This window comes from Ctenopharyngodon idella, chromosome 20 (assembly GCF_019924925.1).
Source record: "Ctenopharyngodon idella isolate HZGC_01 chromosome 20, HZGC01, whole genome shotgun sequence".
NCBI classification, from domain to species: domain Eukaryota; kingdom Metazoa; phylum Chordata; class Actinopteri; order Cypriniformes; family Xenocyprididae; genus Ctenopharyngodon; species Ctenopharyngodon idella.
Window position 1 is genome coordinate 12,134,845 of NC_067239.1, and position 23,227 is coordinate 12,158,071.

At 40.1% G+C, this 23,227-nt stretch overlaps 1 protein-coding gene and 1 long non-coding RNA gene across 3 annotated transcripts in view; both read left to right on the forward strand.

The window, feature by feature from the left end:
- The first annotated feature begins 520 nt into the window (after positions 1-520).
- On the forward strand, positions 521-18,815 carry LOC127502792 (uncharacterized). Of its 2 annotated transcripts, none has more exons than XR_007926930.1 (4): positions 521-593; positions 12,434-12,818; positions 14,353-14,524; positions 14,684-18,815. It is a non-coding gene; the product is annotated as an uncharacterized LOC127502792 (long non-coding RNA). The 2 variants fall into 2 exon arrangements; XR_007926931.1 differs by having other exon boundaries at positions 17,143-18,815.
- A 1,161-nt stretch (positions 18,816-19,976) lies between these two features.
- lama4 (laminin, alpha 4) overlaps positions 19,977-23,227 on the forward strand; it is a 60,405-nt gene continuing 57,154 nt past the window's right edge. The window contains exon 1 of the mRNA XM_051876125.1: positions 19,977-20,243. Coding sequence (XP_051732085.1) covers positions 20,148-20,243 — 96 coding nt within the window. The 5' untranslated portion in view covers positions 19,977-20,147. The remainder of the gene's footprint in view (positions 20,244-23,227) is intronic.

A 23,227-nucleotide genomic window follows, 5' to 3' on the forward strand; every position in this document is an offset into this window, starting at 1 on the left:
TGACTTTGTGCCTGACACTGGATCTGGGTGATACTGGGTGACAAAATTGTCCTGGAGCAGCACTCCATTTTCCATTTTGAAATTGGTCATAGAAAGAATAACTATATGGACAGCTACAAGAAGATAGGTTAGGAGTAAAAAGTGAATTTACAGTAATGTTTTTTAAATTTCTGGAGTAAAAAAAAATATTATTTTTATTTTGAAGTGACAAGATAAAATTAGACTCTTGGGATAACAATTATTTTTTAAATACATATTGTAATTCATGGGGTTGTTATTCACTATTTCCATGATATACATTTCAGACATTTCATTAAAACCGCTAATTGAGTGAAACCATTCAGTTTGAGTTCATAGTGTTGTTATCCAAGTCACCGAATAAAATTACGTACCAGATGAATCTCTTTTACTGGGTTTCTGCCTTGTTTGTCATCAGTTATTCAGTCATTCAACTAAATTGCGCTAGGGGGCGCTCAAAGGATTTGGGTTGGGTACAGAAATTTATGGGTGTGTTTCCGGTTAGAGATAGACAGATTTGAGGAAATTTTGAATGCATGTTGGAAATTGGTTACAATTAAGCAGACAAAGAACAAGTAAGTATATTAATATGAACAGTTACAATCAGTACAGAGTAAATAGCCTACATATTATACAAGTTATCAGTATAATGAGGTAGTATAATAGTCAAGTTACCTTTTTTCTATAGTGCTTTATAAACAGTGCTGTGTAGTAACTGATTACATGTAATCTGGATTACGTAATCAGATTCCAAAAATTAAGTTCTTGTTTTTAGAATATATTGCGTTTTAAAATTACTCATAATCGAACTGCAGTTACTTTGTTATGGCTTACATGATTATGTGTTATTTTCACAATGGCAGTAAATTATTCATAATTTACTGCCATTTTATCTTTTAAATTTTCCTTTCTAAAAAATCTACTGCTAATATATGTTCAGAAGGTTTTACAGGTTTGTGGAATTTCACACACAGACCATCCACTACTCATGTGCCTATCACTGAAAACTGAGATCCACACAGCATAATCTTTTTAGTAAGTGTTTTATTTTGATTGAAATTTTCTAATTTAAAGCTGCAGTCCATAATTTTGCCTCTTTGTCGCCATCTCTGTTTAAAATCTGCAATTGCAGTTGTTTGCGGAATTATTATCTTTATGTGCGTTGTGCCTCAGCACGGCTGAATCTAATTTTTGCTGTCAATCACCACATCGTGTGGATACTGTACTTCGGAATCACAGATTGTAGTCTTGGAAGTATGACCAGATTTGTAGATTTCAATTTCTGTACAGTCTAATCACTAACGTTAATTTGTCATACCATACAATCCGCTATCAAAATGATACGTTTAATTATTGCAGCTGCTGTGAGAAAAGGCTATAAATGATCTGCCTCACATGCGATATAGCCTACTAGCTGGGACTCGTTCTTTATGTATACAGACGTGACGCAATGACGCAAAGACAAACGGCGACATGCTCGAATTTCCCGCGAAAACCCACCAGTACCACCTGAATTATAAAACATTATTACAAGCTTACTGTTGTGAATCAGGCTAAGGTAAGGAGATAGTTTTAAACACTGGCTGGTTATGTATGTACTCAAATTGATTTTGGATAATTTTTGGACAAACGTACCCTAGACAAAAAGATTACTGGTGTGCATCTTGAGCCAAAACAATGGCACTGACATCAATCTTTCATTTGAAGGCCATGTTTCTAGCATCTGTAAAACCGCATTCTTCCATCTTAAAAATATATCTAAAATATGACATATGCTCTCAATGACAAATGCAGAACAGTTAGTTCATGCACTCATGACCTCAAGGCTAGATTACTGTAACGCTCTACTAGGTGGTTGTTCCGCTCGCCTGTTAAACAAACTACAGCTCGTACAAAATGCAGCAGCTAGAGTTCTTACTAGAACTAGGAAGTATGACCATATTTGTCAAACTCGCAGTGCTTTCAGATGGATTAGCATTTGGAGCCATACTTCACTGACAAGCTGCACATAAAAAATAATCACAGCCTTTGTGATTTCATAATTGCACTAAGAATCACGTTTAAGCATGCTTTCAATGTTATTTTTTGTATTGTGTGATAAATCGTGCAGCCCTAGTTTAGAGTTTACTAATCTGATTTCCATTCCTTCATCGTGCATATTTTCTACAAGACCATTTGTTACATCAACAACATGAAGTGCATTAAATATTACATTACATCAGGGATTCCCAGACTGGGGTTCATGATGGAACTGCAGGAGGTTCATGAGTTTAATGAAAAGCTATTCCCCTGGTTTCACAGGCAAGGCTTAAACCAATCCTAGACTAAAATGCATGTTTGAGCTGTTTTAACTGAAAGCAACTTGTACTGACATCTCTTAAAATATGTCACCTTTATTTATATAGCGCTTTTTACAATGCAGATTGTGTCAAAGCAGCTTTACAGTGATAAATGGTATATAATTTTGGCTGCACAGCAGCTCTTAAACAAAATGCTGTCAATGTATGCAGATGCAAAGCACTGTTGAATATCAAATGTCAAATGTCAAGTGTCCCCAACAAAGCAAGCCAAAGGCGACAGCGGCAAGGAACCCAAACTCCAACAGGTGACATCAGGTGGCAAACAGGTGGCAAATAGGTGTTAGAATGGAGAAAAAAACCTTGGGAGAAACCAGGCTTAGTCGGGGGGCCAGTTCTCCTCTGGCAAACAGTACTTTGTTACGATTCAGGTAGCTATCATAAGCCCGATAGGATCGCAACATTCAAAGTATTTATTCCAGTTCAATCCAGTTCAATCTATCGTATTCATCACGCCGGTATGGACGGTTTGTTGAGGAGCTGTGCCACTGGCTGTCGTGTCGATGAGGCCTTCACAATGGATGATCTAGTTGACTCAATCTCTGCTGACACTTCAGGGGTGCGTTGTGGTCGTGTCAAGGCGTAGGTCCTCAATCTCACCTGGATACGGCCTGGATCCGGTTGACTACGGTAAACCTCAGGATAAACAGAAAGACTAAGATTACTATAACGCTCTACTGGGTGGTTGTTCCGCTCGCCTGTTAAACAAACTACAGCTCGTACAAAATGCAGCAGCTAGAGTTCTTACTAGAACTAGGAAGTATGACCATATTAGCCCGGTTCTGTCAACACTGCATTGGCTTCCTGTTAAACATCGTATAGATTTTAAAATCTTGCTAATTACTTACAAAGCACTAAATGGTTTAGCTCCCCAATACCTGAGCGAGCTCTTAATGCATTATAGTCCTTCACGTCTATTGCGATCTCAGAATTCAGGCCAGCTGATAATACCTAGAATATCAAAATCAACTGCAGGCGGTAGATCCTTCTCCTATTTGGCACCTAAACTCTGGAACAATCTTCCTAGCATTGTTCGGGAAGCAGACACACTCTGTCAGTTTAAATCTAGACTAAAAACGCATCTCTATAACTTGGCATACACATAACACATTATCAATTTATTTTTTTCAAATCCGTTAAAGGATTATCAGGCTGCATAAATTAGGTCAGCCGGAACCGGGAACACTTCCTATAACACCTGATGTACTCATTACATCAGAAGAAGAATGGCATCTACGCTAATATTAGTCTTTCTGTTTATCCCGAGGTTTACCGTAGTCAACCGGATCCAGGCCATATCCAGGTGAGATTGAGGACCTACGCCTTGACACGACCACAACGCACCCCTGAAGTGTCAGCAGAGATTAAGTCAACTAGATCATCCATTGTGAAGGCCTCATCGACACGACAGCCAGTGGCACAGCTCCTCAACAAACCGTCCATACCGGCGTGATGAATACGATGGATTGAACTGGAATAAATACTTTGAATGTTGCAATCCTATCGGGCTTATGATAGCTATCTGAATCGTAACAAAGTACTGTTTGCCAGAGGAGAACTGGCCCCCCAACTAAGCCTGGTTTCTCCCAAGGTTTTTTTCTCCATTCTAACACCTATTTGCCACCTGTTTGCCACCTGATGTCACCTGTTGGAGTTTGGGTTCCTTGCCGCTGTCGCCTTTGGTTTGCTTTGTTGGGGACACTTGACATTTGACATTTGATATTCAACAGTGCTTTGCATCTGCATACATTGACAGCATTTTGTTTAAGAGCTGCTGTGCAGCCAAAATTATATACCATTTATCACTGTAAAGCTGCTTTGACAATCTGCATTGTAAAAAGCGCTATATAAATAAAGGTGACATATTTTAAGAGATGTCAGTACAAGTTGCTTTCAGTTAAAACAGCTCAAACATGCATTTTAGTCTAGGATTGGTTTAAGCCTTGCCTGTGAAACCAGGGGAATAGCTTTTCATTAAACTCATGAACCTCCTGCAGTTCCATCATGAACCCCAGTCTGGGAATCCCTGATGTAATGTAATATTTAATGCACTTCATGTTGTTGATGTAACAAATGGTCTTGTAGAAAATATGCACGATGAAGGAATGGAAATCAGATTAGTAAACTCTAAACTAGGGCTGCACGATTTATCACACAATACAAAAAATAACATTGAAAGCATGCTTAAACGTGATTCTTAGTGCAATTATGAAATCACAAAGGCTGTGATTATTTTTTATGTGCAGCTTGTCAGTGAAGTATGGCTCCAAATGCTAATCCATCTGAAAGCACTGCGAGTTTGAGTCGCTTATAATGTACATTTGAAAAACGTCAAAGAAAGAATAACAACATCTTTCCAGACATAAAAAGCATTTATTAACATCTTGTCCAACAAAAGACAACATTTAATAACATGTTTTTACTCCAAACTCACTTCATAACGACAGTTGAGCATCCTTCTGTAAAATGATGTGGCTTCTTACACAGAATAAGGCAGTCGTGTGCTTATTAGTCATGTTTGATCAAAGCGTTTCAATCTCCTGTTTATTCAGCTACAGCGATAGTATGATGCCCATAGAAATTTCCTGGAATGATGCGTGTTGTCTACTTCTGCGGCAGGGCATATTTGGTGTTTCTGCGCAAGAGCACCCTCTGGCTTTCAGATGGAGAAGCATTTACTAGAGTCGTACAGCTCTGACAAGCTGCGCATAAAATAGCAGCCTTTGCCAAACTGTGTGTGATAAAATCACGATAAATGGTGCAGCCTTACTCTAAACAGAATACTTAGGAGATAAACTACACCCACTTCAATACAAACAATACTGGATAAAGGAACTGAGGAAACACAGGGCTTAAATAGACTGGGGAGGATTAACTGAAACAGAACAGGTATGCAGGACGAATTAACAAAAAGGAAACTAACTAGGAAATCAGGCTGGAAAAACAATAACAGAACACAGAGAAAATGAAACCAAAGCAGGCTAGACATGACATTACAGTCCCCTCCCAGAAGGTGAGCAGGCGAAGGACAGGAAACTGGTTAAGGTGGGAAAAACCAATGTGGTGATGATGGTGGGAGGAGCCAGGGAGGATCTGGGAGCAGGAGGAACCAGGCGGGACCCAGCCAGGATGAGCAGCCAGGATGAAAACCCATGGCGGAGTCGATGGAGGGAGGAGCCATGGTCGAGTTTTTGCTGTCGACACCAGGGGGATGAAAGACAGAGATGAGGCCGATGGAGGTGGAGCCCTACGTGCAGACGGAGAGCAGATGGGATGGGGTGACACCGATGGTCCCGGAGGCTGAGGCAGAGCCACAGTGACGAGCGTCCGAGATGGAGCCATGTTGCCTGAGGACTGAGGCGGAGCCTATAGGATGAAGTGGAGCCACAGGGAAGGCAGAACCAGATGGAGCCGAAGGGGTGGAGTTCATCAATTATGAAATGAGTTCTAAAGCAGCTCTGGAGAAAACAGTGGTCATCATCCAGCTCAGTTCAGTTCTCATCTGAAAGTGTAAGTACAGTCAAAACAGTAGTATTGCTGAATATTGTCCCCAATGAAGCAAGCCAAAGGTGAGAGTGGCAAGGAACCCAAACTCTATTAGGTGACAGAATGGAGAAAAAAAAAACCTTGGGTGAAACCAGGCTCAGTCGGGGGACCAGTCCTCCTCTGGCCGAATGAACGAACATGGTGCGATTGTGTTTTCAGGCTGCATCACAAGTCAGATTGTAGATTCAGAAAATTTCATGCAGCTCCTTCCTCTTGAAGAATGGAATACATCACGCCAGCATATGGAGGGAGGGGGAGTTGTAGCTTGCCATAGGGGTCTATGCCGAGGGTGCGTCTGGTTCTCGTGGTCTTTACTGTGGATCTGTGCCGTTGGCTGTTGAGTCAAGTGTTCAGAGGGGATCTGTCTTCAGGGCTATTCTCCGCTGACATCCAGGACTGTGTTGTGCCACCTCTCATACTGAATAGTGCACAAAACTGAACTGATCAAAAGTTCTCTTCCGCAAATACACACAAATATATGTCAAAATATCCTCATAAACACAGTCAGTTATGTCTTAAGTGAAAGTAAACAGTTGACAAAGAAAACATGTAAAAGTATATTGGATCTGTGCAGCTCTTAAAGTGACAGCAGCCTAATATTCCTGCTGTTGTCTCTACAACGTTAATCAAACAACAAAAGACAATGAGAAAACTCACTCACTGTTCTTGACTGAATAACTTTTAATCAGCTGTATTAGTTCACCGTTAACTGCAGTCATATTCTGTTTCTGTGTGGTTCTGTGACAATTACTGTAATGTCCTCTTTTGGAACTTTTGCTTGCCCCATGACACCTGTCAATTTGTCACGCTCTGATTCAGTAGAGGTCTATGGCAGATGCTTTCTTAAGAGCATTACTGTGTCACCATACCATCGCATTCCTCCACCTTGTCACTGGAGTAGCAAGAGGGCTAGAAGCAATGCCAGAGAACGTCAAAGAAGTCACAGGCTGCTTGGAGACAGAAGCGGTGGTTATAGTACTAGAGCTGAATGATTCATAGGGATCAGGGTGGCAAACTGTAGAGGAAGAGGCAAAAATAGTGATTGTGAGGATTTCCAAAGCTGTTGTACCTAATTGTCAGTGGTGTCAGGCAGAGTGGAGCCGATGCTGCTGGATCTATGTTGCCCGGTGTAGAATTTGATTGACGAGAGCTCACCATTCATTCCTGGTTTGGACAGATCATCATAACCTGAAATACCCCCAACAAGCCAAACATTTGAATCTTCACCAGGCTTGATTGACTCTGACCGGTTTAATTTTACCTCGTCTTGCCACCCAGGCACCAAGAAACCCGGTTCTCCAGTGGGGACATTCCTTACATCTGACAGCCCCAGGATTCAAAGAACCTTTTCATTTTTATGTAGACAGTTTTGGTGGCCTGACATGGAGAGGAATTTGAATTCACTTGTGGCAATGATAATTATAATCCAAAATAATGATGTGCTTTCAAGGTTGAGATGAAGGAGGAAAGAGAACTCAAAGATGCAGAGCAATATGGGCCTTTATTATTTCAAAAAGAAAACAAAAAACAAACAAAAACTACCCCATAGGGGAAAACAGACCAGCAAGGCACAGCAGGACTGTACTGGACTGGAAGTGGCAGGTCAGGACACAACTGAGATCCAAATCTAGATCCATAAATATTTGGATATATTGAAATACAGTGGTGGTCAGAATTATTGGCACCCTTGGTAAATATGATCAAAGATGACTATAAAAATAAATCTGCATTGTTTATCCTTTTGATCTTTAATTCATAAAATTAGCAAAAATCTAACCTTTCATTGAAGGAAAAGAATTGAAAGTGGGGGGGGAAATCACATTATGAAATAAATGTTTTTCTCCAAAACATGTTGGCCACAATTATTGGCACCCCTAGAATTTTTTTATGAGTACATATCTCTGAAGTATATTCCCATTCATATTTACATTTTTTTTAGCACATCGGGGTGATCATGAACATGAAATTGTCCAGCCATGACTTCCTGTTCCACAGGCGTAAAAACATGAGGAAACACAAAAGCCAAATCCCCTTAATCATTCATCACAATGAGTAAAACCAAAGAATGTAGTTCTGATGTGCAGCAAAAGATTGCTGAGCTTCACAAAATAGAAAGTGGCTGTAGCATTGAAAATCCCCATTTCCACCATCAGGGCAATAATTAAGAAATTCCAATCATCTAAAGATGTTACAAATCTGCCTGGAAGAGGATGTGTGTCTAAATCGTCCTAATGCGCGGTGAGGAGGAAAGTTTGAGTGGCCAAAGACTCTCCAAGGATCACAGCTGGAGAATTGCAGAGATTAGTTGAGTCTTGAGTCTCAGAAAGCCTAAAAAAATTTATCAAACAGCACCTACATCCCCACAAGTTGTTCGGAAGGGTTTCAAGAAAAATCCTCTGCTCTCATCCGGAAACAATCTCCAGCATATTCAGTTTGTCAGACAAGACTGGAACTTCAAACAGGACCGGCTTCTATGGTCAGATGAAACTAAAAAAAGAGCTTTTTGACAGCAAACCCACCAGGTGGGTTTGGTGCATACATGGATAAAAAGTACCCCATGCCCACGGTTAAATATACTGCTGGATCTTTAAATTTGTGGGCCTATTTTTCTGCTGGAGGTCCTGGACATCTTGTTCAGATACATAGTATCATGGATTCTATCAAATACCAACAGATAAAAAAACAAAACCTGACCGCTTCTGCTAGAAATCTTATAATGGGCCGTGGTTGGACAATGATCCAAAGCAAACATCAAAACCAACACAAAAATGTGTCACTGAGCACAAAATGAAGCTTCTGCCATGGCTGTCTCAATCCCCTGACCTGAACCCTAAAGAAAATTAGTGGAGTGAACTGACGAGAAGAAGCATCAACATGGAGCTGGGAATCTGAAGGATCTGTAGAGATTCTGCATGAAGGAATGGTCTCTGATCTCTTGTCAGGTGTTCTCACCAGGCATTATAGGTGAAGACTCTTATCTTGGCAAAAGGAGGTTGCAAAAAGTATTGAATAAAAGGGTGCCAATAATTGTGGCCAACATGTTTTGGAGAAAAACATTTATTTCATAATGTGATTTTCCCCCCACTTTCAATTCTTTTCCTTCAATGAAAGGTTAGTTTTTTGCTAATGTTATGAATTAAAGATCAAAAGGATAAACAATGCAGATTTATTTTTATAGTCATCTTTGATCATACTTACCAAGGGTGCCAATAATTCTGACCACCACTGTAAGTCCTTTTCTGATATTCTTTTTTTATGTTTTTGACTAATTGCACATAGAACTAATAACTTCCCTCTCCATTCTGAAATGTAGACGGGGACTGAGGGAGCACAAGTGTTAAACAAGGTCTTTTTGGAGCCTAGTCAAGCAGAATGGCTCTTATTTGTTCACTAGTTGTCAGCTCCTTGTGAACCTCTGTGATGAAAAGGGCAGGACTGTATGAGGTGCCCTTTTGGTGGTTGCCTGACTGGAGACACACCTCATCCAATCAGCAATGGGCAGGCTAAGTGGAGGGGGAGACCACTTGAGACTGAGCTCTTCCAAAGCTTTGTTTAGGACTCGAAAGAGCTCTGCGTCTGAACCAAGGGGAAACACTTCTGATCCTTTTGACTAATGGGGACCAGCAGACTCCTCTGCTGTTGTGGACCATTCCTCCTCTTCAGAGGCTGCTAAGGATGGCATCATCCTCATTGTCTGATCCACCAAATGTAATCAAACCATAGGGTCCAGCGGAGAGGTGGAAATCAGCTTGAGTGAATAGCACAGGTGAGGATGCATAACTTGGAGAGTGAGAAATATGCAGGACTTATGCTAATTTGAGCTCATCACTAAATGACTCCTGCTGGACTTCATGTTTCTGCTGCTTCTTCCCCAGTTCCAGAGAACATGCAGATGCAAGGGGCAGGAGAACACAAGAAACTCATCCCTGAAAACAAGAGTGGCCCTAGAGTGCAGCATCCTGAGACTCATGCCCTTGTAGTGAGGGCATTCTGTCCCAATTAAAGAGCAGCTTCCAGGCTGCAAAGCCCATCCAAAAGATTCTCTAGTGCCAGACGTATGGCTGGATGGGACTCTTGCAGGAAGAACACTCGTAAAGTGACATCCAACACACTGTGCACAGGAATTTGCTCTTTAGCAAAGTATTCTCAACCACCATGGCAACAAGGTGTTCCCGTGTAAACCATCTGCTGCAGAGGTGCCTTTCATGGTGAGGGATTCTTCTGCTTGCTTGCAGGGTTCTTCTTCAAATGGAGCGAAGTCAATAACTGATGGTGAAAGACTCTAAAGAAATGGCATTAACGGCGCTCTATATGTAGACTATTGGCCAACCATATTGGGTGGCTGTTTAGCCCAAGAACTTTTAGCTGGGCTACAGGATTTATGGGGATGATGGTGTTGAATGCAGAGATAAAGGACACAAGCTGTCTTTTTACATTTTCTGCCTTGTTTTACCAAAGATTTTAGATATACTAAGACACCAATAAAAGAACCTATCATCAATTGGTAAAGTCATTGCGTCACTGCAGCTTGCGCATTGGCTGGTCCAGCCTGAAATATAAGCCTTTTTTAATACTATTTGAGCATAAGAAACAACATTTATGGAACAGTTCATTTCAGATTTTGTTTACTGAAATATCTTATTTAAATGTGAGTTTGACATTTGAAATATCTTATTTAAATGTGAGTGTGACAAGCAGTTTTTCAGATTTCAGGATTTCCCCATTCAAGTTGATAGGATTTGGTCTTGGATGCCCAATATAGCTGCCAGGAGGCATTGCAAATATGGCCACCAAGTGAACAGACTTTCCTTGAAAAGCCAAGGACTTTGGTTTTCTTAATCATGGTTTTCTAATCTAAACCATGCACATGCGCCCTCTAGGTTTCCCTCTACATGCAGTGTAGATTGCGGAAAAAGTGCTGATGATCTGAATACTGACAAAAATATAAGATGGAGGTTAGCAATCTCCACTGAGATATTCTGCTCAAATGAAAGTGTTATACAGGCAGTCTGTGTTCCTTCACGTGGCTGCTTGTGCTGTTTGCTACGACTAAATCTGATCAAATTCAAATTCCCAGACTTTTAGTCAACTAAAACTTGACCAAACAAAAAACAGGATAGGTTGACTAAATATGATAACTAAATAGGACATTTGACACAGAACTAAGACTAAGATTAATTGAAAAAAAAAAAAAAAAAAAAATAGCTGACAAAATGAACACTAGGTCACCTTTCTCCAAATCTAAATACAGTAATTGCCAACTGCAAGTTACCTCTTACAGCTGATAGAAATATGTATAATTAATCATAATTCCCGTATCACTAATCGCTACAGGCTGAAGTTGCAATGTCATATCATAGTTAAACTTAAGTGTCTGAGCATTGCGTTTCATAAGAAACTCACAAGACAGCTAGTGAATTCTAAACCATAGTTTAAAATATCTGTGTCAGTTGAACCATGTTGTAGGGTTGGAGGTCAGAGGTCACAGAGGGTTGGCGTTAGTATTATAATTCAAGGGCTGCCACAGAGTTCCTCCATATATGAGCCCATTTTATGTAATACAGTAGACACAATGTGTGTGAGAGCAGCTGCGTGTTCATGGTCTGACCTTTGACATTGCTCCTCCAGATGAATGGACTCATTGACAGTGATATCAAAGCGTTCTTCTATCAGTCTACAATACTGTCTGTTCTTTATTCCATTCGATGGTCACACACAAATAAATTACTTACTGCTGTGCATTATGGTCTTTTCTCTCTTTTCCCTGATCCCTCACATCTGATATTAATTAGAGCAGACAGTATCTAAATTCCTGTTCTAGTTCCAAGAGAAAAACAATTCCACAAGCCATGAGACTGAGCAAAACAGTTAACATTCCATCCCTTTAGATCAACAACACATCCTCCCAAACTGAGCCAAATAATTGTAAACAGGATCCTGCCACTTAACATATTCATAATCTTTTTTTGTTTGTTTGTTTGTTTTTCAGATTTTTTTTTCTAAATTTACCAAAATGTTGATGGGCTCTCCACAGACATCATACATTGAATAAGTAAATAATCTCTCTGGCTCCACTCAAGAATCTAATTTCAGACTAATGGCTGTATTGAATGTACACTTTATATTTTTATGTGTTCGCATTCATTGAATTTGTACCTTCAATAGAAATGACACTGAAGTACATTTTAGTTTACCATAAATGTTTGCCAGTGCAGTCAGTAGCAAACTTTATTTACATATCAAAGACAACGTAAGTAATTATGGATTTGCATATGTACTCTGTTCTAAATTTTAGCTAATGGTATTTCATTTTTTTTTTTTTTACAATTAACATTCCCGAAATCATTATATTTGGTTACTTTTTCACAAGGGATGTATTTAACCTAGCCATAATTAAATAGATAAATGTTTTGAATTTGATGAAAAATGTCTGAATAAAAATATATCAATCTAAAAAAAAAAAAAAAAAACATCTAGCTGCAGATTCATAAATCCATTTCCTGTTTTTTCAGGTGTGCAGAGAAGCAGAGGAAAAGACTCACAGATCTATATATGGGATATTACTAATCTAATGAGAGACAGGAAGTTCTCTTTGTGTGAACAGATGGACTCTATTTGTGCGCCACCCATATTGGAGGATTAGTCCTTTCAGGTACGGAAAGACCCTGGTGTTACTGCAGAACCGGAACACAACCAGACTCAACAAAACATAAGTTGTGCATTTAGCACAGAATTGTCAGATGGAGGATCAGATGGAGGACCTGCACCTAGACACAACCACAATGCATCCCTGAAGTGTCAGCAGAGATTATGTCAACTAGATCATCCCCTGTGAAGGCCTCACCGACGCGACAGCCAGTGGCACAGATTCCCAACAAACCGTTCCATACCAGCGTGGTGAGTACGATCTTCAACTAGATGGAACTGGATTAAATATTTTGACTGTTGCGATCCCAATCGGACTTATAACCTGTAATGCTGCCTGAATCGTAATCATGCACTGTTCGCTGTTGGCCAGAGGAGAACCCCCCAACTGAGCCTGGTTTCTCCCAAGGTTTTTTTCTCCATTTTTGTCACCTGTTGGAGTTTGGGTTCCTTGCCGCTGTCGCCTTCACCTTTGGCTTGCTTAGTTGGAGACACTTGATATTCAACAATGGTTTGCATTGACACCATTGTATGTGAACTGAACTGAGCTGGACGATGACATCACTGTTTTCTCTAGTGCTGATGTATAGATAAATTAACTAAAATAATAACTATTGATTTTTACAATGGAATGAATCAATACTGAATTTATTTAAGCTGGACAATGATACCATTTTCTGCAGAGGAGAGGGGAGAAAACAACCAATGAAACACTGACCTACAACACACACTTATTATACATTATAGTGAATAGTGAATACACAGAGTAGCGAATATTAATATGCGCACGGAATGACAACTCCCAAGCACAAGGGAGAAATGCGGAATGATATTTAAAAGGGCTTATAATATTTTCATGACGTTTACGAGCACTACAGTCTTATGATAAACAACATAAAAAGAATAACAAAGAATAAAGACTTTTTTTTTTCATTTTTCTTTGAATTTTTGATCTCAATCATTGTCTTTTGTGTATCAGACTAATCGCGTCATCGCGTTCAGATACACCACTGTAGGCTATAGTGTCCAGTTTGTGCATATATTTCATTTGAAGAAGAAATGATAAATGTGTGCATACACCGTGTTGGTTCATGTTTGGTGCAGGAGAGTGCGTGAAATACGTCTATAAAAACTTTAAACACATATTTCAGTCTACTGTGCTGAGGGAAACGGCTCACAGGTCCGAACGCAGAGCAGGCAGAGGTGAATGAGAAGCACTTTTGTGACATTTGAATTCTCCACTTTAATGCAATCTCATGCAAACATATTGTGCTGGTGGACAACAGCAAAACAAACCGCCTGCACCAAAACTTCAGCTCTGGTCATGTTGCAGGGAAATGCATTTTTGTGTTGTAGCACTGAGGAAACAAGCACCTACAACCCATGTCTCTGAATGACAAAAATAGGCAATGAGACAGAACCAACAGAAGTGGTACTTCCTCATGCATAATACCGCAATTATAATCTTATGCATACTACAGCACAGGGATTGGACTGAACAAACTCTTTCTCATGAATAAATGCAGAGAAGCACTCAGAACCCGGTGACTAAGATTCGCCCCTGCAAGCCTACCTACACACTCTGAGGCCTGAATCTACATAAGATTTTATGACGTAGCTCCGACTTTGCTTTTCAAACAGGAAGTACAAAATTGCTCTGAAAAATGCAAAAATAATCAATTTCCACTTGTTGATAAACCTAATGAGTATTATTAGTGTTTTCCGTTACATGCAATCTGTTCACATCTCAAAAAATGTGTTCTGGGCTTTTTATGATACTTTACAGGAAGAGAGTGGAACACGCTGTCAGTCCTTGCCACTGAAGGGGACGTGCAGCATCGGCATGGTGTGTTGCTGTGGTGCTGGAGTGACTTGCCAGGACGATGGATTAACTAGCTGCTAGGCTGCTGAAAAATGGAGAGGCATGCCGGGACAGAGTCTTCGCCATCCATCAGAGGGTAAGGGAAATTGCAGTCCATGCACCAGGAAGGAATTGTTGGCATTCATCCGGGGGCCAGAGTGTGTTTTTTCCTCCTCATTTGTTTCCTCTCTCCCCTCTCTCCTCTGTCCCTCCTTGTCCCTTCATTGTCTTTTCTCTCGACTCATCTGTTCCCCAGGTGTTGCGGTCGCCGTAACGGACCTGTTCCCAAATGGGGTGAGGGGGTGGGTTGTAGAGTGCAGCCTTGAGGGTGTGCATGTGGTGAGCAGGGTGCGGCCGAGAGCCATAGGAGCAGAGCGAGGCCGGTAGAACGAAGTCTAATGAGAGACACCTCCAAGACACACTAGTCTCGAGTCCCACAGAGGAGCTCTGGAAGGATATAAGAAGGAGTAACGACAGTGGAAGGCGAGAGAGGATATTATTAATAGTTGCTTGGATTTTGGTTTGTCTCTCTGTGCATGATCTTACCTTCAATAAGACCTTCCTCTTTGCGCTCTGCACATGGAGCTGATTAGCAGACTCTGGTGTGTTTGATTAGGAAGAGTATGTGTGCTTCAGGAAAAAGGTGTGGGAAACCCTTGTCTTGAACATTTCAGTCCATGGGTATGTATGCACGATAATGATGTACTAAAGACAGAAAGTGAGGCCAGCAGGGGGTGCTCACCCTGTGTTCTGTGTGGGTCCTAACACCCCAGTATGGGGACACTATACTGTCAAAAAGCACTGTCTTTCAGTCCAGAATGTACTTCGAATAAAGAGTTGGGGTTTAACACTATGGCTGATGTCGCATTATCCATCCAGGTGAATGCTGCACCTTGGTGGTGGTTAAGGAGATTCCTCCTTCCATGTAAAAGCGCTTTGAGTGCTAAGAAAAGCGCTATTTCATGAGTTCACATATACATATAATTAAATAGAGTAAAGTTATGCGTATTTGCCGTGTCGTCCAGGGGGAGGGCTCCGAGCTGGGAATTTTGACCCAAACCCAGAGCACTCCCCCCGGTTGTGGTAAGAATAGATAGAACTAGAAGTGAGGAGATGGGGTGGAGGAGGGATGCTGATAAACTGTCAAACGAACAGAGGTAAGTCTGCTGTATTTATACTCTTGTCGTTGGTTGAGTTGATTAACAGAATGCTCTCCACTTGTGCTAATAGTTTTAATTATCTGAACCTACTCCTCCTGAACTTTGTTAACGCGGCTTCTGATAACAAGTCAAAAATCTTGGGTCTGCTTTTGCATCCGAAAGTTAAGCGCACAGCGAAATAGTATTTCCCGTGCCAGCATACCCCGAATAAGTATCATGAATCCAGATGGATGGGCATCACTTTGAAAGCAGAAGTGATGTCTATGTTGGCTAGCCAAGCGCCTTGACCCACAATTTTTATCATGTCGATCACCTGATCTATGTCGTGGTATCTGAGAGAAAATTCGTCAAGTGGGATCAAGCTGTTTATGCTTGGGAACATGGAATTATGCGGAGCTGACAGATTGATTATAAGGCGTTTTTTAGCTGAAAATTTTCTCGTAGCCACTCCAATGGGGCTAATACGAAAGACTTTGAAGGGGGAATCTTCAAAAGGGCCGATCATGATGCCTGACTCAACTTCTTTTATAATCAGTTTGTCTATGACGTCAGGATCTGCGAGAGCAGATTGGAGATTATTACAGATGATGTTTTGGGAGAGCTGGCATTCCACGCTGGGCTTAAAACCATGTTTGAGGTCAGATAACAGATAATTAGTGAAGTCGGAGTCTAGGTGGTGAGCTAGCTTGATAGAAAGTCGAGAAATATTCACAGGAGTCGATAAATAATTTTTTGTTTTTTTATTGGCAGCCTTAAACACTGGGCATACAGGACAGGCATGAGTGCCGCCACAGAAATTGCAGATGTGCAGAAATCTGCAATGCTGTCTGGTACAATTCCTAATGTTAAATCAGTTGCAGGATTGCCTGCTGAAAGCAAAGGAGGGAGCTCTTCTTCCGGAATCCGGATTCGCATTGAAGGTTGCAGGTCTTGGCACGTAGATTTCACTGGGGTTGTGTCTGGGCAGGGGGAATGGAAGGGTTAATTTAAGGGCATGACGTGGTGAAGTGTGCCACTGACCTACAGATCGCGCATTAAACATTTTTGCAGCCCAGGAACTCCCTACTATGTAGATCGGGGTTGAGTGCACCCCAGTAGGGGCATTGGTTCCACTGGGCTACTCGTACAGTGCACTTTGTGGAGAAAAGTTTATGATACGTTTAGAAGTGTCCTCCTCCATAGGACAACGCATGCTCGGATATAAGTGCCAAATATTCAGTTCACACCGCCTATGGGGGAAGGCTGAACAGATTACTTCCATAAAATGACTGAAAGCAATAGAAAACTCAGAAAATGAAAGTATGCAAGATGAATGAGAGTTTGAGTTTTTTTAAGTGACTGAAAAATCCACACAATCTATTTGTCGGTTTAATTCAGATACAGGGAGCAGAGAAAGTAGAGATGAGAGATCCACATCTGGATTTAGGAGAGAGGTTGGCTGACTGTAAAGTGACATAGAGATCGTACAGTTCCGCTTTGTTCATCCTCTGTGAGAACTGCACGTCGGAATTAACCAGCACTTGCCTCAATCCTACTACGGTCCACTTCCCAATAGGTGGAATCGTTGAGATGGCTGAACAGTAGGAGGACGCTGGGGAAGAAGTTGGATGTCTTGCTGGTGGAGGCGAGAGCTGGCCTCGGAATCGTGGTGAACGAGAGGCTATTCAGGCAGGCCTGGTGGCCGTGCAAAGAAGCCTGGGGCTCAGGTGCTTTGTCAGGCGGAGAAGGAGTGATCCTGGGGCTGGCAGATTGTGGCAGAGGATCCAGAGGGAAATTGGACTCATCGTCAGATGGAAAAAGCTGAAGTTGAGACATGGTAGCAAAACGGGCGAACCAAGATGCTAATAAACTGTCAAATGAACAGAGGTAAGTCTGCTGTATTTATTCCTCCTGTCTTTGTCCTAAAAGGGTTGTAAATTTTCCTTCATTTCATGCAAATTTTAAATCACAAAACACTGTGCACAAAATTCCCAAATGTTTTCACAGTAGTTCATACATCCAACCAAAACTTTAATATATCAGGCGAAAACAATTGCTGCTCTTTTTATTGGTTTTACTAAAATCACAATCATTTGTGCACCATTTTTCCAAACACAAAACAAAACTCTGTTATTTGTTAAAATCTCGGTTGTACTTGGAATGTTCTCAATTAGCCCCAAATAAATATCTGCTTAGTAATACACACAACACAGGAAATGCAAATTTCCTAATTGTTTACAAAGCTATCTCAATTACAAAAACTATAAAAGGGGAGAAAAAAAAATAGTGGAAAGTAGTGGATTAGTATTAGTGGAAAGAGCAAGAGAAGAAAATATAAAAAGACATGGACAGAGGGAAAGAGAAGAGCAAGGTGTAAGAGGAAGGAGGAGAGGTAGAAGAATAGGGTACAGACGAGTTTCAAATTAAACCAGAGCCAACCTAATTGCCCATGTCATAAATTATGATTTTTCCTTGAGAGAAGCTGGACAGATAGTTCAGCCCAATATAAGCATTGTGCCACAGTCAATGTCCCTGGACAACAAGTGCTCCAATCCACTGATGGTGTGGCACACAACACTGTCTTAGGGCTGCAAAACACAGAAAGGCTTCTAAATTGTTTAAACTCCTTCAATGAAATCAACTTTCCACAGGGTGATCAGGAGCAAACTGAGCGAAATTGTGTAGTTGTGTGGGACAATGTCCACTTTTACCATTCAGCACCGGTACAAGAGTGGTTTGAGCATCACCCACATTTTAGGATGGTGTTCCTTCCAGCATATTCTTCTCTTGGAGATGGAAAGTATATGATCACAACCCTTACAACCAAGTAAGTCTTCTTCAAGTGATGGAAGAGGCTTGTGGAGAAGTTGAGGCTCAAGGATGGATCCAACATTCACTGCTTTTTTTCCCACGATGCATGACTCATGAAAATATATGCTGAGATGTTGATTTGCCAAATTCTTTGGCCAGATGTAAATGAGAGGCAAGATCTATAAAGTTAATTGATTCAATGATTACAGTACATTTATTTATTTATTTACTTACTTACTTGCTCATTTATTTTTTGCTAAAACTCATCGTTATATAACTAAACTTGTCATTAAAGAACTTTGAAGAACACGATTAAAGAACAAGAAAAACATGTATTTTCATTCATGTATTTGTGTATCTACAGCTGAATTTGTTATCAAATCAACAGAGAACACACTTGTAGTTTTGTTGTTAGTATTTATTTTTTACTTTATTAGAAAAAACTGCAGAGCTTCATTATGCAGTGAATACTGAACTGTTTTGCCAACATAAGAGTGTGTTTAGTTTGCTGTGTTAATTGTTTTGAGAGCAACTACATTCATTTGGAGAAATGTGTCAAATCGATCGAGAAAAACTATAATAAAACATCATGTGCTGAGCCACGATACAGGTGGTCATTCCTACTGGCATCAGCTGGGCCAGATTCATCAAGCCCACTCAAAAAACACCCGAAGAGTGCAATCATTCGAGGACAACCAGGGTCAGACCTCAGGAACTCCTCCACTTAGTCTTCCAGGGGATGGCCATCTTATTGGATGGTGAGCAAAAGGTGAAAACTTTAGACTAAACCACTTGTTTCATGTGGATTAGTTTTACGATTTCTTTTAGTTTCACAATTTTATTAAAAATATCTTCATTGGAATGGAAATGGAATGACTTGAGGGTGAGTGATTGTTGGCATTTTTTTTTATTTTGGGTTGAAATAACCCTTTAACAAAAATGATAGAAATATAGACTACAAATTATAATCACAGATTTTACTCTTTTCGTAAGTGACTACACCAGTGATTCTCAATTCCATTCTTGGTGTCCCACTGCTCTGCACATTTTGTATTTCTCTCTTATCTAACATACTTAATTCAGATTGTCTGCTCATTAGGAGTGTCAGATAAGAGAGACATTCAAAATGTGCAGAGCAGTGAGACGTCAAGAATTGAGAGGAATCCATGAACTAAGAATCACTGGACTATACTGTGCTATACGACCAAAACACAAGAGCAGAAAACTGACCCTGATATGCTGTCATGCATCTCATCTGAATGTGTGTGTTGTAGGAGATGGTATTTCCAGTGGGTTAGAGAGGTTAAGAGACATCCATAGGGAGGGGGAGGGCCATAGCCAAGGTCAAAGGGTAGTGTAAGCTGACAATTACTTTCTCTCTGCCAATCAGGCAACATTATATTCACTTATAGGGTAACAACAGCAGAAGCTACAGTTGAATACATAAAAAAATCTTGATTTCCGCCCACCCCCCCCCTTAATTTGAATTCTTTAAACTCATTTTTTCTCAGCTGCATGTGATTTCCATGCAAGATCTTGTGAGGAAAATGTTTGTGTGAGGAAGAGGGGGGCTGGGGGTGTTCGAGGGAGGAAGTCCAGCTTGGCAGGGCAGGGCGTAAGCGAGAGAAAAAGAGAACAGCAGCGCAAACGACATAGGCTTGAGTGAGGACAAAAAATAGCCTGGGAAGAAGTAGATGTGAGAAAGACTCTACAGCAGGGAACACAACCACACGTACTGCCTGGGATTTTAGAATAGTTGCAGGGGGGATCATGGCCTCTCTGCTGTTGGGATCTATCTGTGTTCTCTACATCTTGTCAGCACTCACGCATGCAGCTTCCTCGCAACAGTTTAACACAGTCTACAGGGTAAGTCCTCTCTTTATGGCTGAGAAAAAAATAAATATTTGAATTACCGTCACATGCCATAGGTTTCGAAATAAACAGAACTAAAATGATTCACTTTAGTTTCTTTATTACATGTTATACTTGTTTGCAGATGCTGCACATATAACATCAGTGAGTGCCTCATTTGTGTTTTTATCTCTCCTGAAGAATTATAGAGAAAATATCCGAGATAAAGTTGCTGCTGAAAAGCGCTAGGCTATATAAATATATGACTTAAATGAAACATAAATCAGAGCTACAAGAACAACTTTGGAGCAATAGCTTTTTTCTATGGGCTGTCCGTACTGGAAATATTGAGAATCATCAATAGTTGTTTATCTGGATGAAATGTTTTACTTGGCTGTTTGGGTGTGGACATGTGTTAAATATAATGTTCCATTAAACATCAGGTTCAGTGTTAAATATACTATAAAAACAAACAGTTTAAAATGGTCTATATGGAGACAGGGGTTTATGCGTCTTATGCTTTGGAAATTTGCACCTACCCCCACCTACCCAACCAGCAGCTGTTGAGAGTCTATAAGGTCTAATAGTCACTCCCCACCGGAAATGCAACAGAGAGCGAATGGAGGCCATCTGTTGGGGGGAGACATACAGCTCTAGTGGGTACCCAGAGTGGGAACTTCCTTACTTATGCATTCCCTGTGGAACAGAACAAATTCAAGTTGTGTTCCAAAGCCTAATAAGCTAGACCATTTTAAGGCATTATAGACATGTTTTTGATACAAAGGCTGTTTCTCAAAGCAGGCAGCAAAAATGATGCTGCCTTCTAAGTAACCTTGATCAGCCAAATTCTAAGATAGCAGATGTTCATTATATTTCATAATTCATTCATTACCCGATGTTTAATTACAATTTAATTACAGCAATCAACTTTATCCAATATTGGTGGGCTGTGTATGTTAGCTTAGCAACATGCTAACATTGCAAAAAATGGTGGAAACTGTTATAAATAGGCTTTTACATGCCAAAATACCAATGTAGTAACTGGTTGGCATTGTTTTGTTACCAACATAAACATTTTGTGAAGCTAGACAATATACTGTAGATGTGATACTATGCAAACTATGGGGACTTTCACACTGTCATTTTAGTTTGAAACAGAGCAATGTTTGCATGAAAAATTGGTAATCTGACAACTTTCATGTAGACCTTGAAGTGCACTGTGTAGCAGTGATTAGATTTATTAACTCAAAATGTAACAAAAACACTCAAAAAAACTATCTCCAAAAACATGAACGGAACAACCAACATAGTAAGACGAGAACAGACAAATACTGAATCAAAACCAAGGCTATAAATACACAGAGGGATGATTAACATAGCCCAGAACAGGTGTGACTAAAATAAGTAACCAAGGAAACTAACTCAAAGCACACAGACAGACAGACAGGCGGGTAAAACCAAAACTAGAACACAAAGCAAACATAACCATGACAACTGTGACGTGATTTGTGTGATTGTGAATGTAACTTGGACGTGGGTCTGCATTTGTTAAGGAAGTAAATAACGTGCATGCATTTTAGCCAATGAGTATGGAAGCTTGTTTCCGGCACCGAATAAAAAAAAATTAAAAATATATATATATATATAAAAATGTAATTGCAACTTTTTCTCAAGTCAAAAATGTAAGATTAAACTTGCAATTCTGAGAAAAAAAAATCTGTGTTAAGAGCGAAAAAACCCACTTTGCTTCCATTCTATTCAGTGCTATTCATGCATAGTCTGGAAAGCCTTGAACATATACAAGCAGAATGAAATGTCCCATTGCTGTTATTCTATACCAGAAGTGTTAGAACAATGCTTGGCCAATCAAATTTGACGACCAAAACTAACAATTACACTCCTATAACATAAATTGACCAAATAGAATTAGAATAAGTATGCAAACAGTGCTGAAATTCAGTTGTCCTCTGTTTTTATGATCTGGTATGTGTTTCTTGGTGTGTGGTTTCACTGAAGTAATGTAAACAGTGTGAGAGAGCAGGAGAGAGAGAGGTGAGTTACAGGCGAGAAGGAGAGCCTATGAAATGCGACTTTTGTTTATTTACATTTACCCATTAATTTACATTTTAAATAAAGCAACTCAAGTTTACATTTTATGAGTTCATGCATTCCCTGGAATTTAAACTCATGACCATGGAATTTTTTCTGCCATGCCATACTGTTACAGCTACAGGAATGCTTAAGCATGTGTGTGTTAACTGCCCACTTAAGCCGAAAGTATACTTCCCTTTTATGTAATTTTATGTTATCGCCCGATGTTTTTGTGTGTGGACATCTGCGGACTGTGGTCATGGCGAAAATTACATCATAAAGTGGACTATGGACAAAGGAAGTATACTTTTGGCTTAATTGATTGACCCCCTGTTTCACAGACAAGGGTTAAAGGGGTGGTTCATTGTGATTTCACTTTTTTAACTTTAGTTAGTGTGTAATGTTGCTGTTTGAGCATAAACAACATCTGCAAAGTTAGGACGCTCAAAGTTCAATGCAAAGAGAGATATTTTCTTCTAAAGAATTCTCTGTATAAGGACTACAACGAGCTTCTTCCCCTGTTGGTGACATCACTAACCCTAAAATTTACATAAACCCTGCCCCCGAGAAAACGCAACAAAGGGGTGAGGCCATGTTATTGCAATATAGTATGTAACACAAATGCAATAGCATGTCATAAAAGCAAGTTGACAACATGACAAATTATAACCATAATTAAACTAAACTATACCTGTTCTATCTTCATGCAGCATATATTCTCTGGCTCTGTCATCTTCCAACAGTTCCCACATGAGCGATATATAGATTATCAGTTGTTGTTGTTTAGAGCTTAAAAATATAAAAGTGACATCAGATCATAACCAAACTGAACAAGCTCAGATCAAACATATCTGTTTATATTTGTTCTGTTTTAATTTTAATGTTTAGCATTTTGGTTACTTTTAAAA